Here is an 18,829-nt window from a genome sequence, read left to right as displayed (position 1 = left end):
AGCATCTCAAAATAAAGACTTTAGGAAATATGAAGGGGTTGCACCAAAGACTTGAGAAATGAGCAGGGAAATTGAAGGTATTTAGAATAATGTTGGGGGCTCCTTTAGAGACAGGACCATGCATGAGGCAATCTAGTATAAACTGTCCTTTGGTGACCAATGGAGGAATGTGTACCCAACCAGCGTTGCAAGTTTCTGTGTGACACATTGACTCAGCAGAGAAAAGTATCATGTTCAGTAGGTTTTTCCCCACTGCATAGAACAAGGGAACGCTGTAGAGCAAAACCTGTCACTTGCTAGCCATCTGACATAGAGGTTAGTCAAGGCTCATCATGGTTCTGCTTTGCCAAGGTGATACAAACATGTATCTACCATATGCAACAAGGACAAGCCCCAGAGTCAGCAGGACTGTGAAGTCTAACACCAAGCTTCCCTCAAACCTTGGCTTTCATCAGATCTTCTTGGGGCCTTAACAAAGAACTGTTATACTCTTGGCACACATTTTGCAGAAATGAAACCTTAATCTGTGCCTCTTGTCCACTCCTTATCTCCTACTTTTCTGCCTGTTTTGCAAGATGACACTCATTTAATCGGGGCAGAGGAGAGATTAGAGAGGATGTCATGTCTCTAAGAAGATATATAAGTAAATGAATACACAGGTCTATCACGTACATACGCATGGGAACATCTCATGCCTAGGAATATCCAGGGCATCAAAACTGACAGCTACATAAACAGTGATTCACTACATCAGATTGAGGAGCACAGGGCAGTACTGCTTGGCAGATCTCTCCTGCTATCCCATAACCACTTGTCTAGGTCTATGAAAATTTAACATTGCATCTCATCAGAGCACGTGTGTACTCATTACTTACACACAGCAAGTTCAAAGAAACTGAAACCAATTATGAAATTAAATTTTGGACTAATCTTATTCAGGAAATCATTTAATTCAATACAAACAATCAGGTACTATTTTTTTTCCCCCAGGAAATTGTATTTCTATGCTTGCAAGAGAGAGTGAGAATAACCATATATTGTGTCCCACAACTGAGCTGCAACACTCTTTAAGTGTCTGTCTTTTTTTAAAAGGGTTTATTCTGTGCACACTGTTCAGTTAAATCACTGTACCTCTGGAACCAAAGCTGGAGTTTTACAAAGGCCATAATGCAAGCAGCATGTAATTTCAGTATATTTTACATATTTATATTCAAATATACTGAATTTAGATACATATACATTTCCATATCTGTCCCTATCAGAGCCTCAGGAATCTTCAGTCAAGATGACTTTCAGGAATTTAATATAAAACAGGCACCAAGCAAGCTCAGTGACTGGAAATGCCACATATATAAATTTTTTTGACCATAAAAAGTGCAAAAGTTCACTCACTGTCTTAGTTTTATCCCACTCCCAATTAATGTTGAACATTTTAACAATTATGTTCTCTAAGGCTGTTAGAAATATACATATGCAGGCTTTGTATTTTTTTCAGAGGTGCTCTAGCATAGAGCTTGTCTTGTTTTCTGCCAACGTGGATGCTATAAAATCATGCTTGATTCAGTTTACTCCTTTCCACCTCTCCCCTCCCTTCTTCCCTTTTCCTCAGCCTTATCCTCCTCCATGTTCTTGGGTGGGCAGATTCATGGGGAGACTTGGTTTTTAGTATAGCCACCACCAAGCAGTTTGCTACTCTCTTGAAGCACATCTGGGCTTTATATCAGGCCTTTAATTAATCCTCAGTGAAAGCCAAGCTATGACATTTTGACTGGGCAGGCTCCAGTTTTGGACAGGTCTTGATTTATTGCGACTGAGTCTCAACCTACTTTGATTTATTTCAGCTTTGGGGAGGAGGGCAAGAACTGAACAGAAAAAGCACTGTTGGATGCAGAACATGTGATGCACATGAAGGACCTCCAGAGTGCTGTGGCCCAAATGACAAACAGCTCAGATAATTTACAATAAAAATAAAATGAAATAAACGCAAGTGATGAAAAGATTTTGGTGAAAGAAATCACTTAAAGCAACAACAACTACTACTATCAAAACGAGCAACAACAAATAATAAAATAATTAGTGAACTAGGATCAAATTATTTGGCAGAAAGTGCCAATGAAGGAAGCTTATGCCTTATCTCTAAGTAAACAGTAAATCCCTGGTCACTCATTAGTGTTAATCATGCCTCTCATCCGCATTCAGCTAAATACAGAGAGGCAGGACCAATGTTTTCCTGATGAGTTGCTTCCAAAGAAAAGGATGTTCTGCTATTGTCTGCCAGCTTGCTTTGAGTGGATGTCCTTTTGCAGATCTCTCTTTCTAACCATACTGTGTATGACACGCAATGTGCCAAGTCTTCCGGACAGCGAGAACAAAGACAACCAGACCCAAACTGTTCATCTAAATAAAGCAACAAACATCACAGTAATAGTAGCCACTGAATAACAAATCCAATCTGCTCAAGGTACAAATCTTTCTTGTTTCTATGGGTAGGCCTGCTCTCTTAGGCCCTTTTTTTATTCTGTTTTAATTCAAATTCTCTTGGACAGATAACTTGGCAAGTTTATTCTGAATACTCCTGTAGCTACTTCTAATTAATTCTCATTGTGTATAAACAGAAAGGAACTTAGTATCTTGAACATTCTAATGCAACCAAGTAATTTTATTGTCTTCCTTAAAGTGTTTTTGTTAAAAATTCAAATACACTTATTTATCCCTCTCTATTTTCTCTTCACCAAGTGAAATTCAGTCTTTGTTGTTGTGTTTTTTCCCATCTAACTATGGGAACTATACACTTATTTATCCCTCTCTATTTTCTCTTCACCAAGTGAAATTCAGTTTTTGTTGTTGTGTTTTTTCCCATCTAACTACGGGAACTAGGAGATTTATGGCTCTATCAAAAGAAAAGAAAGAATGAAGTTCCAACAACTGAAAAGTAAAAAAAAAAAATAATTGTGTAAACAAACTGGCACTTTTTATTTGCTGACACCTCTCAGGCTTTGGTTCCTAGTGAACCTCTAGCAGAAAGAATGCTTTTGTTAAAGACTGGGCACCTGCTGCTATTAAAATTTCAGTAACACCTCAGATGCTACTTCAACAGTCCCCACACACAGCCTTGGAGGACAAATCTTTGCACTCTTTTTATTCCCTGTAACACAAGACAGAAGGACCAGCAACACATACATGCACATTCAGGCTTGCTTCAAGGTATCTGCAGCTGTTACAAGGCAGAAGAGGACACACACTGGGTATGAAAATATTATGTGGGTTGTTATTAAAAAGTCATTGTTAAAAAATTAGGTGTTAATTTTTGAGTTTCAGGGTGAAATCTGAAAGAAAGGTCTACTGTACTTGGTTGATCAGATGCGTGTGTAAGTTAAGGCCACAGTCCAATTGTGCACTTTGCCACCAGTAGGTAAGCAGTAGCATTCAAAGCTTAAGATCACTTGTGTCTTCTGCTAATTAGAAGCAACTACAAGGGTGTTCTCAATCTAATTTGTGTCACTGATGACTAGTTTTATCATTTGCAAAAAAGCTGCATTCATTTTAGCAGTGGTAGCATGACAGACCTATTTGTGCTTGCAGGTTACACAGGGAACCCACATTTGCTGCCTTCTCCCCTAACCAAGTGTGCAGGCTGAGCCTGTGCCCAATACAAAATTACTAATTCTGCAGAAATATTCATATGCCAGTACATGAGATCCTGCAGAGCCAATCTCTTTTAGTTTCAGGAGTAGAAGTCTAATTAGTATTAAGAACAATTCTCAAGTCAAACTTATCTACTAAATACATGCTTCCCTCATCTCTCTTCACTCTGTAAGGAAACAAACCATCAAAATCTAATGCAATGTTTGCTACTTTCTATGCATGTTTTTGTTTTGTGACCCACTCAAGTTAGAGAATTTCAGTCTCTTTTCACAGACAGAATCAAGCACAGTGGCAGCTGGCAGCTCACTTTGGCCCAAGAGCAGGTGATGAGAACACAGCATTCTGCTATAAACTAGGGTCTTAATCCCTATACTTGTATTGCCCACACATCCCTCCCATAGGAAGATGCAGCGTCAGCTGTGGTCCTCCTGAGTATAAATTCACTTTTTTCTGCCAGACAGTGCTTCTTTTAGCTGCTGTAGAACTGGTTCTGGGTGGGATTCTAGATCCTAGCTTTCATCCTGAGTACTCCTATTTTGTTCTAGTTTACAGGCAGTTTTATTTTCTGCCTTTTATCTGCCTTCATGAAATAGAAAAGTTTGTGTGATTTTTTTCCTTCCAAGAAAGTGTAATAACACTGCAAGGTCCAGCAGTACTTTCTAAAACCAACACAGCCAGAATTTGCAGTGACAAGTTAGTAGACTGTTTCACTGAAAGAGATTTTATATGAACCAGTATCCCAGTGAAAGCCATATCTAGGCAAAAATGGATCACTTTAAGATCCTACTAATAAAACTATCAGCTTAGTTATGAGTCAACTATTTTACAAGCAACTCCAGAACATAAACAACTGTTCAAGACATGGTTAAGATAGTGTTTTAAGAATTTGGATTTCCTCCCTCCGCCTTGACATATTTATGACACATTGTATTTAAATGATCAGACTGCTACAAATCAGTGCGACTAATTGCCTATCATCAGCATGCAATTTCATGACACAATTTGTTCCCAAACCTCATATGAATAAATTAAACCAAGGGAACTGAGTCTTGTTTCTCTTTATTGTACAGTGTATTTTAAAGGTAAATGTCAAATGTGCATGATTCTGCTATTATTTAACACTGCTTTCTGTAATCACTCCAAAATTATTGTGATAATAATGATGATTAATTTACTTTTGGTTTGGGTGTACTTTTTACTCAAACTTGTTCTTTTGCCAGCTATACTTTTACACGTGCCTGTTGGTTTTACACTACCTTTCTTTAGATGTGACCTTATGAACATCAGCAACAAAAAAGCCTTCTTTAAGGAAAGACAGATTTACTTAATTTACTTAATTACAAGGAGTGAGCAGTTGTGTACCAATTCCATCATTCTGTCAAACTTGAGACTGAAAACTGGCACTGAGCAGGCCAGGTGAAAACTCTTTATTATGCTTCCTGGTTTTATTGGTAATGTGTTAAATGTCATTTTAATGTCTCCTGAGGTCACTTTTAGAGCCAAATTGTGGCTGTCCCTATCACAGGTGTACTGTGTAACTCTGGGCAGGCACAGAGCCTCTTTCTCTTCTGCTGGCCTCTGCCTCCCTGTGCACAAATGTATGAATGCACAATGAATGAAGTCAAGTCCCACCTAAGTCAATAATCATATTTTTAGAAGAAGATTTCACTCTAAACCAGTTCCTGCAGTTGGTTTGCATCATCCTCGGTCTTCAGGCTTCCCAAGGGGGCAATGAGGGAACTCATAGCCCTACAGTCCTCTTGGGGCTTGAGCACTTCACACATATTCTTACCCTGTATTGCTATCTGGATCAAACAGTATATTTTCTAAAATAGCACCCTTATTTTTAAGATGCCATCAAAATGTTGTACATGACATAAAAGTGTTACATTAAGCGTGCTCAGATCATAAGAACTTGCAAAAACCACCAACCAATACCAGCTTTAAATTGTTACTCAGCTGCTCTTGAAATATTTTCAAAAGGAAAAAAAAAGGTTCTTCTAGAGATGAGGCACCAGTTAGCCTGTAAAAGGTCCTTGGAAGGGAAGCTCCTTTGTGCTCCACCTTGGCATTCCCAGAAAGCAAAACACAGAAGGGCCCTGGTCTACAGCACGGTCCTCCTTGCAAACCAGTATCATTTCTTTTACCAGTACTGTCAACTCAGAAACACACATTCCAGTGGTGTATACCATAGTTATGGCACGGGATTCACTGGAAAAGGTTTACAGGGTATTAGGGACTGAAATAAAACATCAAACAAGCATAAACATGGAACATGCACATATAGGAGCAGTGGTAATTCCCTATCTGCAGCTTGAATACAACACTCAAATACAGCCTCGGGGCATGGGGGTTTCAAGAGCAAGGCTGCCGGTAACCAGATGATGGTGGTAAGAGGCCAGTGCCAAGCAGCAGCCAGGCACTTCTTGGGCTTTCCCTTGTTGGGAGATGGACCTATCATGTATTGATCTGTCAACACAGCCTACAGACCATCCTGTCTTATGCCTCCTGACACCTTTCCAATAACCTGGGATATGCCTGTAATCTGGCAGATGGACAGTTTTATACCAGCAGTATTTTTAGTATATATCTACCTTGGATACCAGTAATAATACTGGCAATAAAATGAAAAGGGTATATTTAAAATATTTTCCCCTTGTCAATTACTTCCCCTATAAAATGAATATGATATATTAAAAACTTGATGCTTGTTGAATTTAAAGCACCTCAGAGGAAGAGAGAAATTCCCACCAGATTTGGAAAAGTAGTGTCGGTCTGGAAATAAATGCAGTATAATAAATTAATGGTAAGGGGGAAAATATGCCTGTATTGCAAAAGAAATATACTGCATCAGCAATACAAAGCATTACTTTTTCTTGTAAAATAAAGCACTGTGCAGCAAGATCATATGATTTGTACCAACTTTTCATTATGTCTAAAGCAACATGTGTGCGTGGTATTGGAGCATTAGGGTTGCCTTGATAAACTGTTATGGTGTAGAGTAACATCTCACCTGCTAAAGGTTAAGGCAGAAGCAGGAGTTAATGCTCTACTAATGCAATTTACTGCTCCTTAAAGAAACCTGTAAAGTGCACATGGAAGAAGAGAAACCTCTTCCGATATAAAAAAAAAAATAAATCAAATCTATTTGCAGATCAAGAAATAGTAATGCACAACTTGCACTAAAAAATATCAGCTTCTAAAAAGTACAAAGCTTATTATTAAGAGCACAGTTAAAGAGTAAGCAAATGTGCTTGGACTGCATTCAATTATCAAAAAAAATATCCCAATAATTTGTCCTTGCAGAGAGGCAACATTTCACATGAATAGTTAGGGATCCCCTAATTTTCTTCCTCAAATCCAATAGCAGAGACCCTTTTAATCCCACTGCGCAACAGAAAATTTGGAAGCAGATATATGGGCCTACTCACTTAAGAAGCATCATTAAACCCCTTATTTCACTAGAAGCAATGAAATGGCCACCAAGGTTGCTAGCAGCAGGAGTTGACCAGTGCATCTGCAGGGTGTGTGAGGAAGGACAGCTGCTCAGCTCTCTTGCACCAGTCAGCCTTGACCCTCCTTCACAGGAGGAAGTGCTGGGATGGCTTGAAGGAACAACCAGCTGTTTTGCACAGTGCTCTCGTAAGCTGCAGGCACTGGATGATGTCAGGGCCTCACTGTTTACTGCATTCTGCTCTTCGATGGCTGCAGGAAAATCCACCCCAGCCAAACTGCCAAGCTGACTTGGGGCGAGGGCTAAGAAGACACTAATGTCACTCACCTACCTTGCAAATGTAATGCACCTCATACTCCTGAGGAAAGACACAATTGCTTTTAGTGCAGAAATCATGTGGAGAGAAAGGAGTCAAGCACAAGACAACAATAAGCTTTCTTCACATACTTAACCTGGTAACCAAGTGAATCACCCCTAGGGAAAGCTTAAAATCGGCCAAAGAAGGCCAACTGGAAAGTTCAGCTGCTCTATCTTTGGATCATTAATGTTGGTTGTTAGGTCAAGGCTTCATCCAAAAACACCTACAGCTAAAATTCAAGTATTTCTGCTACAACTAAAAGTGGCATATTAAGTGCACCCTGTGGGTTTGGGGAATGTTTCCCACTCAAACAAACAAAAAAATGGTATTTCTTTCTGTACCCAGATCAGGAAAGAACAGTCACTCTGCTGATAACCAATCTTCTTAATAATGCACAGAATATTAACAGCTAGAGTACAATAAAAGTGAGCCCTGACATTTTAATTTACCCTCTAAAACATTTCTTCTTTCAGTGGAATGACCTGAAATTGTTGGAGGGCTAAAAACTTTGGTTTTGGGAATGCACTGCCCGTGCTGTTTTACTGGCTTAATTTCAAATGAAAACAATTACTGTATAGTGAGGATGCTGCCACACAGACATAACAACACCATTAACTATTTTTGACTTCCAGTGTAAATTGAACCATTACGGGGTTTTAAAAATGTCCTCATTAAATTTTAATGATCTGTTTTAAGGGAGTTTTTCCCCTTATTAAAATTCAAACCAACTATGCTATAGAGCTTTCTCAGAATGTGGTATGATACTCTAAGATTCAAATAAACCTGTAAATCATAGATTAGTTAATAAAGAGAAACTATATGGATTATTACAGGTGGGGCTGGTAGCAGTACCTGTTATTAATGCTACCTAACATTTACCAATAAAAGATGCTGCTTCCCATTCTTTAAAATGTTGCCAAATACCAACTGATTGAATAAAAAAATTTCTGAGTTCAAAGGTAGACATACTTGGTTGGTTTTATTTTCTTTCTTTCTTTTTTTCCCCTCATGATAGGAAAAAGAGCAAAGAAAGGAAAAACATCAATTGAAGTGATTCAGCTCATTAAAGAATACATTTCATTAGTTCTCTCATAAACTTCAATATTTTTTTCCATGAACTAGAGGTTTCTTTATTGTACAGTAAGTATTTGAAATTTTGCATGCAGAGGGCTAGGGAATTTTATGAGAACATTTCCTTCAAATTTGCCTTGAACGTGCCCAATTCGTAAAATTTATGTGGACTACAATGGGGAAAAAATGTTGAAATCATGATTTACACACACTTAAGAGAGACTTGTGAGACCTTTGCTGTTAAATTTTGTGAAGATTCACCTTATGGCAAACACACTCCATTCCATGATGGGGCAGTGGTTTCACTCCAGGCGGAGCTGCAGCCTTGAGCAGGCTCTCTGGTGCATTCACTCCCTGGGTCCAGGCAATCTCATCTCCCTCGTGAGATTCATCTCTTTCCCACAGTCTCATCTGCAGTTGCCCCAAGTTAAAATTACCACGAGACTGTCTGGAAGATGGAACAGACCCATTTTTAAAAAGCCTGGCTTGTTTTCACCCTAGTGTTATATTGCCACCTGCTAATGAGTAAACATTGTCCTGCAGCATGCACTGACGTGGACTGCAATGATGGTGTATATATACTGCATTATGTAGTCTCTCTGCTGACATTCATATGTTTTCTACTGACCCTATAACAAGTAAAAGTACAGCTCCTAAATGTGGACCCTGTAATAATTTTACTTGGGTTTTCACGTATTGTCAGACAGAGCAGAAATCTAAAATTACAGGGACACAGTGTGCATTTACAGTTACTTATGTAAAGTGCCTTAATTTGGTATTTTCAAGAAGAACACACTACAAAAGCAGAATTTGTCAGAACTCTTGTATTTGTATTATTTGATGGAAGAGATACTGCATTCAAGTTACAATGGCAAAATAGGTCAGTCTCAGAAATATGACAACAATACATAATTTATCAATCTGGAAACCTTATACTTGAAAGAAGCCTTAGTCTAACCTTTCCATCACTCCAATTGAATTGTAGGACCACCACTGTAACAAGACTACTTAGAAAACCACCAGGGTGGCCTTGATAATAATACACATATCATTGTTGAGACACAGGAAACTAAACCAGATGGTTTTGCTGAGGAAAGTATTTTTTTTTTTTGGCTTTGTAAATCCTAAAAACACTAATAGGTCAAACATGAAAGTGGTGAAAAAGAAAGTTAAAGGAAAATCTACGCAAATAATAAAAAAGAAAATCTATTTACATATATGTTTCCCTCACAGAAAATACATCTGATAGAAAATAAAAAGGGAAAAATGTGCTATAGTTCTGAAATAGATCAGGATAGTTTTCTGAAAGGACAAGAAGTCTAACAACAACATTACAGTTGGACTTACAGTCTACCACTGCTGCTGGAAATCAATACCATATGATGTGTATTAGACAGAACACCTACATATTGTAATTAATACCCTTTTCTTTCTTCATTTTTATGTTTTAATTATGGAGACCATTCCTGTCTATTGTAATAAACTACTTACTTTCATGCAGAATCTGTTATTATCAATCATATAAAATTTAACGAGAAAATAGCACATACATGAAAATGATTTTCACAAAAATCATCCAGGCACAGAAACATACTGTCCCTTAGAGGTGTTCAAGGAACAACTGGACGTGGCACTCAGTTCTCTGATCTAGTTGACAAGGTGGTGATCAGTCACAGGTTGGACGTGATGATCTCTGAGGTCTTTTCCAACTTCATTGATTCTGTGGTTCTGTGATATTCAGGTTGTGTATGTGTGTGCATGAGCACATGAATAAAGTGTGTTCAAATTTTCTCATTTATGCTGTAATAATTTAGAATCATATTATTTACAGACTTCAGCATTTCAAAAACCATGAAGGACTTGGTTTAGGTTTCTTTTTCTTTAATGTAGACAGCATCCACATGAGTAAAATTAAGATGATAGTCAGAGTGTGTTACTCTGTTGGGAATTGCAACTATTCCTAATAGTCAAGAATTCTAATCTAAATTACACACACTGAAAGAAATGCATTATAAGATCTTTTATTGTGCAGTCTTATTTACAAAAATGTAAGCCTTTATTTAGCATTAAAAGGAAACTTTTACTATCACAGTTATTCTAAAACACGTTCTCTCTTCGTAAGGGAAAGTTTGCCCATATTTTCAAAATCTGAAAGAAGATGCTTGAGATTTATACCTCCACTGTGCTGGCACCAAATCATGCTCTAACAGAAAGAAAACATAATTATTTAAATTTCAACTTTTTCTCTGCTTGTATGGGATAATGGAGAAGAAATGTACACTGAGCTTCACTATATGCTTATAATTCATGACAGTTCATTTTAGTACCTCTCAGAAATAGCTTTGGAAAAAATGTTTGGTCTTCAGTTCCACTCTGAAGTTTTTGACTAAAATCAGAGAGTTAAAAGAGTGGTTTCTGAGGCCAGATGTCCTACTGAGCCTAGGGAGCCTGATGGAGCCTACCTGGAGCCTACCTACCTCTCCAATAAAGAGAGAGAAATTACGTCAGTGTCTCACAGGATCCGATCTTGATTCTGCATGAGACATGCTGGGGAGACACCAGTTTTGTTGCCAGTGATGCCATCTACCACTTCAAATCAAGACTTGAGCTCTTTTGTAGTGCTGGAATATTGTTGAGGTGCAATATGTACAAATAATTTACTAAAACAATGGTAGCATGAATTGCCCTTGGAAATCCACTTATCTATGTCTTTTCCCTATAGACTCAACCAGAGGGAAGACAATCTGTTCTTCTTGGACCTGCTCTTCCAGCTCTCTTGTTGTGTCATGAGGAAGTGGCTGCATTGCAATGCCAGTGCCTGTTGGTCAGCGCTGGGTGAACTTTACTGAGACCAGTTGAAACTGTGCTGTGGTCACTTAGGCTGCCTGTGTCGTATCCTGAGAACTGGATCATTATTTGCGTGGATGATTGATTGAACATATTACCATGGTCAAATGCCCCTTCCTTTATCCTGGACACATCATATCTCCACATGACCAAAGTACTTACATGAGAAAATCAAAGAATATTCTGTCCTTGGCAAATGCTTACTGACTTCAGGAAGATATTGCTTTCTCAACAGTCTCATTTTTTCAGCATGAGACTTAGTTCTACATTAAAGATTTTTAAACTATTAGAAAGAATCTAAGGTGGAATAGTCATTGTCTCATTGTCTTTAATACACATGCTTCCAGAAAAGATAATGCTTCAGCTAGTACCACCTGTCAAGAGTTTAATGAACAGTCAGTAGTGGATCCAAAGTCTATCACATTTTTCTCCTAAAGGTTCATACAGGCCTTTCTGTTCTCACAATTACTTCACTTAGATGGAAGCAATAACCAGTTCAGTGGATAATCACATCCATTGGAGCAGATTTGATTTTATTTGAAGATAAGTTTGGCTTAACAGAGCCATCAGTTATCCCAGCTCAGGCAAGTTGATGGAAAGAAAATGTTCTCATTTGGAAATACACAAAATACTAAAACAAGTCCAGCATTGAGAGTTTGAAATTATTTCTTAACTTTTATTAGAAGATTCTTCTTTATTACTCATCATCATGGCTAGGCTTCGCGAATGAAGATTTGGGAACTAAAGGAGACTTTAAACATAAAAATGAAGCAGTAAGAAAGGAAAAACTTTTTCACTTCAGTCCATAACAAAAAGGTAACCCCATTTAGAAACATGTCTTGAGTTCATGAGGCAATCTCATAACTATAGGAGGTATTGATATTTACATGGACAGATACAACTGACTTTCTTTTTACAACCAACAGTCCTTAACAAAGCCAGACTCTCACAAACAAGAATTCAGCTGGGATGGCGAAAGGATTAATCAGAAAAAACTTCAAGTCTTAGCAGACTAAAGTAAAATGTATCTCAAAAGACAACATATTCTTAACACTATAAGAAAACAACAAAACAGAACTAGATATACCTTGGTCAACAGTCTTGCTGGCTGACTCCTTTTCTTAGGCACAAGAGTAAAGTAAAATTTTAAATAATTCTGTCTGGCAAGAGTTTTTATACTTAAACATACACACGAACATACAAGAAGGGATTTCCCATAACAGAAATGGTAGTAGTTGTTTCCAAGGGTCAGTTTCTGCCTATTAGAGTGGTGAATAGAAAAATCATGAATAAAAGACCGGGTGATGCTGACTAGAGATTAAAACAAAGACTAGATTTTACTATTCAACTTCAATGGGCACAAAATTGTTTAAGACAATAAAAATCACTGCATTTTCTTATGCATTTTAATTGCAGAGTAAAGTATGAATCAGCACCAGTACATATTTGAAAAAAAGCAAAAAAAAAGAGTAAGATGGAAAGTCTCTCTTCAAGCAGTTTCTTAATACACTTGGTTGGCTTGTACAATAACTTACTATATTACTTATTTATAAACTATTCTCTTTTGCTTTGATTGTTTTCTTTTACATTATTTAAATATAAATTAATGGAAGCTGATTCCCATTCAGAATACCAAATGCACCCTGATTTCACCACTAATGCAGGCCCATACTTAATTCTAAACATTTGACTAGACATGTAATTAATTTAATTGGTGCCAATTACGACCAAATTATGAGTCCTCTGTAATTATTGCTTGAAATACTGCTGAATTTCTATTGAAGGCAAGAGAGAATATTTCTGATCTGTATAAATACCTAAAGATTATTAAAACTGTTATCTTTGACTTGTTCTGTTAGTTTTGTAAGACATATATTGGTAGGCTTTTCCTGCATTTATCAATGCAGTATTTCCACTGTCTGCACAACACTGAGGTGTAGGCAGCACAACTGCAGAAGGCAGTCTGATCATCAGCGAGTGATAAAGAGGAAACCGAAGGAAAGGAAGAAAAAGTCTCAGCTTTTGAACTGTAATATGAACTTGCTCTTTTTCCACAGGGTAGGAGGGCTCTGCAGAGGTACCTGAACAGGCTGGATCAGTGGGCTGAGATCAACCGTATGAGGTTCAACAAACCCAAGTGATGGTTCCTACACTTTGGCCAAAGTAACCCCATGCAGTTCAACAGGCTGGGGTTAGAGTGGCTGGAAACTGGCCCAGAGGAAAAGGACCTGGGGATGCTGGTTGGAAGTCAGCTGAACATGAGCCAGCAGTGTGCCCAAGTGGCCAAGAATAGCAATATTGTGTCCAGCAGGACTAGGGAAGTGATTCTTCCCCTGTACTTGGCAATGGTGAGGCTGCACATCAAGTACTGTGTTCAGTTCTGGGACCTCAATTTAGGAAGGACATTGAGGTGCTGAAGTGGTTTGAGAGAAGGACAACAAAGCCAGTGAAGGGTTTGCAGCACAAGTCCTGTGAGGAGAGGCTGAGGGAGCTGGGGTTATTTAGCCTGGAGAAGAGGAGGCTCAGGGGAGACCTCATCGCTCTCTACAGCTACTTGAAAGGAGGTTGTAGCCTGGTGGGGGTTGGTCTCTTCTTCCAACATAGTCTTATGCATCAGGGAAGGTTTAGGTTGGACATTAGGAAGAATTTCTTCACTAGAAAGGGTGATTAGATACTGGAATGAGACGCCCAGGGAGGTGGTGTACCATTCCTGAAGGTATTTAAGGGAAAACTGGACGTAACACTTCACTGCCATGGTCTAGTTGACATGGTGGTGTTAGGTCATAGGTTGGACTTGATGATCTCAGAGGTCTTTTCCAACCTAACTGATTCTGTGGTTGTGTGATTGATGGGCATTTTTTAATGGTCCAAGTTAAATGTTTTAAAGATCTATATTTATTTGAAATAAGACTCTTGGGTGAGGAAAATCTTTATGATTTCTGAGGAAATGTGTATGATTCCTTCTGTTTTATAAATGGCATAGAAATGACACAGACTCTTAAGGTTTGTTATTGAACTAATAATTGAAAATACCTGGCAGATGGTCTGCAACAAATAAAAGGTACATTACCATCACAAAACAAAACAGTACACAGAAGATTCATATGTCAACAGCACTGATATATTGTTTTTCCTCTTCCAACTCAGTGGCATTGATCCTTATCTCAAATATCATCCCATGAGACTTGTGCTGGATCACAGCAGAGTAAAAATTAGGAAAGAGGTAGCAAGAAGCAGCAGCAATTTCTGCCAATATGTTAAGAGTTACCACTGTAATTTTAGATTGAAAATTTTTGGTGTAGGATTATCAATTTTAATGTCTACCTATTTCTATTCTATTCTCTTCAAACACTGAATGGAATCCTTTCTTTCTAATGAGTTGGACTTCCCAGTTTTCATTCACCAGCACAATGCTGCTGTACCCTGTGCATGCAGGTGGCAGTTCAAGTTCCAGAACAAAAGCCTAATCAAACACATATTCCAACTGTTCTCCACTGATATGAACTTATGTTTGAACCTCAAACTTCTGAATTGTCTGTTATTAAAGCTAACCCCAACCCATCCCTTGGTGGGCACATACATGCTGCAGTGCAGGAACACTCTTCCCTACTTTACTGTATGCAAAGGATTTTGCCCAAAATCATACTGGCCTTTGTAACCATCAGACATTCTCAAGTTGAGCACATACGGATATGGTCTCTCAACAAAGTCAATGGGAATTTGCTCATCAACTTTCATGAGATCAGGAATTGACCCATAATATTTTATAAAACAACAAAAAGGAATGCATTTATGGTTTTATTATTATCCCTAATAAGGAAATAAGAAGAAAGAAAACACGGTACATGGTCTGTCTATACGCACATGTGTTACTTGTATTAATATCGATGGGATTTAAAACTACATATGGAGAGGATAAGATATATCCCTATGTGTTCAGCCATATGCTTAAGGAAGCTCCCCAAATGCTTGTAAATATGATCATGCTTTCTAACATACTATGTATTTATTTGAACAACGTTAAATCTCTAAGCCCTACTTTCCAGTCCATTAAAGCCTCAAATAATTGTTTATTTCCAGTTTAAAGTTACTCTATTTTTTAGCCATTAGAAGGCTGCCTGTAACCACATTTTCACAATACTCAGGGAATTAGAGAATTGATAATAATTCTCCCATTATCCAAAGGGATACCTCTCTGGGATGAGAAATACTCAAGATGAACTATATTTTAGAGAGGAATTCTTTCCAGAAGATTTTGGGACAGGCCCAGAATGTGTAGCTGAAAGGCCTGGAATGCTACTTGCACAAGAAACATGTGTTTGTGCCATAGACCTCAGACAACTACATTCCTTCTGGAGGCCAAAGGCCTTGAAAGCTAGTCATTCTTCTGAATAGACTTGTTCTCATTTCCTTTTTGATTTTAAAGGTTTGAATGATAGACTCTATAGGCTGAGGGAGCTGGGCCTGTTCAGCCTCAAGAAGAGACAGCTGACAGGGGATGTATGTCATCACTGTATATAAGTATCTGATGGGAGGGTGTCAAGAGGTTGGGCCCAGGCTCTTCTCTGTGGTGCCAAGCAATAAGACAAGATGCAAAGAGCAGAAACTGATGCACAGGAAGTGCCACCTGAATATGAGGAATAACTTCTTCGCTGTGTGGGTGACCGCACACTGCAACAGATTGCCCAGAGAGGTTGTGGAGTCTTCCTCACTGGAGATATTCAAGAACTCTCTGGACACAATTCTAGTCAATATGCTCTAGGATAATCCTGCCTGAGCAATGAGGTTGGACCAGATAACCCACTTCCAACCTTACCCACTCTGTGTTACTCTGAACATAGGACAAGGGTCTGACACATAAGGCACAAGAGGGTTATTTTGCATTTCCCTTACGGAAGAAGACATCAGGATTCATCCCATGATTTATGACTTAGCATAAATTGTCTTGGAATGAGACAGCCAGAGTCTTTATGAAATATCCAATGCCTGTTAGCAAATTATATTCATTATGTTCATGCAACTAATCATTTTATTTGGCAGCTTTTACTTCCTTTCAGTTGAGACTTGGTAACTGATTTTATGAATACTCTTGACTATAGCTTTATGCGTTAATAACATGATAGGGCTGGTATACTACTTCAACTAATGTTGTAGCCACAAATATAGAACAACAGTCATGGAGGTACAGTCATAACACTGATGGTGCCCTTAGCACCTCACACACAAATGCTGCACAGAACCAAAGCCAATTTCAATTATAGCTGACTGACAAAAGGAACCTTCTTCTCTTACTTTAATGTAACCCCTTTGATGCCAAGGCAATACAGCTGTTTACTTGTTTTAATGTCATCCAGAACACAAGTAAACATTGAGGTATTATGATTTTGTTTTCTTGCTGTTTCTTTTTGACCATAAACAAGATTTGAGAGCTCAGCTTTTACTTTATCTTTAAAATCTCAATTTACGATAAAAATCAGACTTTTTCCTACTGTGATACTTCTTATTTTGTAATACAGAAAAACAAAACAAACAGTCGTCATCTTTTTAAACTGCATCAATGAATGGTGAAGTCAAATCCGGTTTCCCAGCAAGGAATTATTAAAAGACAGAAATAGTCCAATGACCACAGGAAATCTTTAAGCACCAAAATGGGGACAAAAATCTCCTGGGGAAAAGACAATATTTCCTACATGCTCATTCATGTCCCCTTGTAATACAATGCAGGGGTATTGTTTGTTTGTCTGCTTAAGTAGATGGGTAGAATAAAATTAGAAACAAATCCTGACTACAAAAACATTTCAAACACTAAATTCAGGCTCATGCATTCCAAAACCTGCCATCACAACAATGTTGTGATGCTTCTTTCTAATGTATAAGCAGAAAGACCTTTGATCATTAATATACACATCCTTCTTGCCTTATTAAATAAAGGTCACCAACCTCCAGCAGGGTCTTTGACTTCAGGTTACACTGCATCTTGCTGCAATTTTAATATTGGTCATAAAATTTGTCAGAAGAATGGAAGAAATACTCTAAAATAGATCCACATTATAGTCAGACCCCTTCCCCAGGAATTCAGGCAAGGAATGTAAACTCAAAGATTTATTTTTCTGTTCAGGTCATGCCTGGGGTAGACTGTTGTGTTACTAAATTCCCTAATCTGAAGTCAAGAGCAAGACAAAGTTAACAGACCTCAACAGGCAACAAAAATCTCAAGATAGCCCTCCATGGACCACGACCTGAAGTTACAGCAATAAGCATTATCCCCACCATGAAGATGACTTAGAAAAAGGCCCAGCTTACCTCAACATAGTCCCTGGCATGACCCCAGTCTCTCTTAGCATCCAGATTGCCCAGGCTGAAACAGTCCAGCTGTCCGAGGTGAATCTTTGCTACCGATCGGCTAATCTTTCGAGTGACAAAGTTAGCCCCTGAAATAGAAATAAAAGGTAGTATAAGCATAGTCACAGTGGCAGATAACTGGCCACCACAAACACCTTGTATACTCAGTACATGGTCCTTTCAGTCTTCATTCACTCTCCTTACATCACCCAGACTCATGCCATCTTTCATCATTTGAGCAGGCTAAGAAGCTTCCAGTGCAAGTGTCACATTAACTGCAGTTTCACAGCAAACATCTTCCTTTGTGGGACTTCTTAAGCATTCCTAATTTGCTGCCTCAGTATTCACTCTAGGCATAAAGCCAAAGAAAACCATTTGGAATGTCAGTTCTTAAACACAAAATGCAAAAGGTTACATAAAGAAGACAGACATCTTAGACCACCCTCAAGTTTTTTGTTGCCGTTTCTGTTTTTCTTTTTAATTTTTTTAAAGGAATGTATATCTCTAAATAAATTTGCTTATTAATAAAATAATGGAGACTGTGCACTTACTACATATTCTCCAAAGGACTGGTTAATGGTTAAATGCATTCCACTTTTCTAGTTATTTATGATTCTTTGTCCACCAGGTTCAGATAGGTCGTGAAATTGTGATTTCAACTTTCTCAGTTGAGGACTGTATGTTATTTTATCATATTTCAGTATTTGGTTCACAGAATTACTTTAGAAAATTTGTGTAACTATTTCCTCTCCAGGTAGAGTTGCTTTAAATAATATTTGTTGTTACTTGCTTTTGTATCTTGATTTTTAGGTTATGATGGCTGCGTTTCTAAAAAGTGCTCACAGTCTCCTCAAAAGCAGAGGGATTTGAATTTAGACCGTGAGTTTAGGCTAAACAAGTCCAGTGGCATTTGCACACTAATAAGCCACAAAAATTAAAATTACATGCCTTTTTAATAGCTAAAAAAATATGATAAAGTGGTGACAGATGATACTTCATCCAAATGAAAAACAGGAAAGGTAGTGAAAATGACTGCACTTAGCAAATGCTAAAATGCTCTTAGCAAATTTCAGAAGTCCTAAGTAGTGCATAGATATAGATTTTTTTCATTA

General features: G+C 38.1%; 1 protein-coding gene across 1 annotated transcript in view; it reads right to left on the bottom strand.

The window, feature by feature from the left end:
- Nucleotides 1–18,829, bottom strand: part of GMDS (GDP-mannose 4,6-dehydratase) — a 350,100-nt gene that overhangs the window by 208,273 nt on the left and 122,998 nt on the right. Inside the window, exon 7 of the mRNA XM_018076849.2 lies at nucleotides 17,679–17,806. Within this exon, the coding sequence (XP_017932338.1) occupies nucleotides 17,679–17,806 (128 nt within the window). The remainder of the gene's footprint in view (nucleotides 1–17,678; nucleotides 17,807–18,829) is intronic.

Source organism: Manacus vitellinus, unplaced genomic scaffold (assembly GCF_001715985.3).
Source record: "Manacus vitellinus isolate BGI_N305 unplaced genomic scaffold, ASM171598v3 scaffold_33_pilon, whole genome shotgun sequence".
In the NCBI taxonomy this organism is placed as follows: Eukaryota; Metazoa; Chordata; class Aves; order Passeriformes; family Pipridae; genus Manacus; species Manacus vitellinus.
Note: the sequence above shows the minus strand (reverse complement) of the source record. Positions and strands in the feature narration are given on the sequence as shown.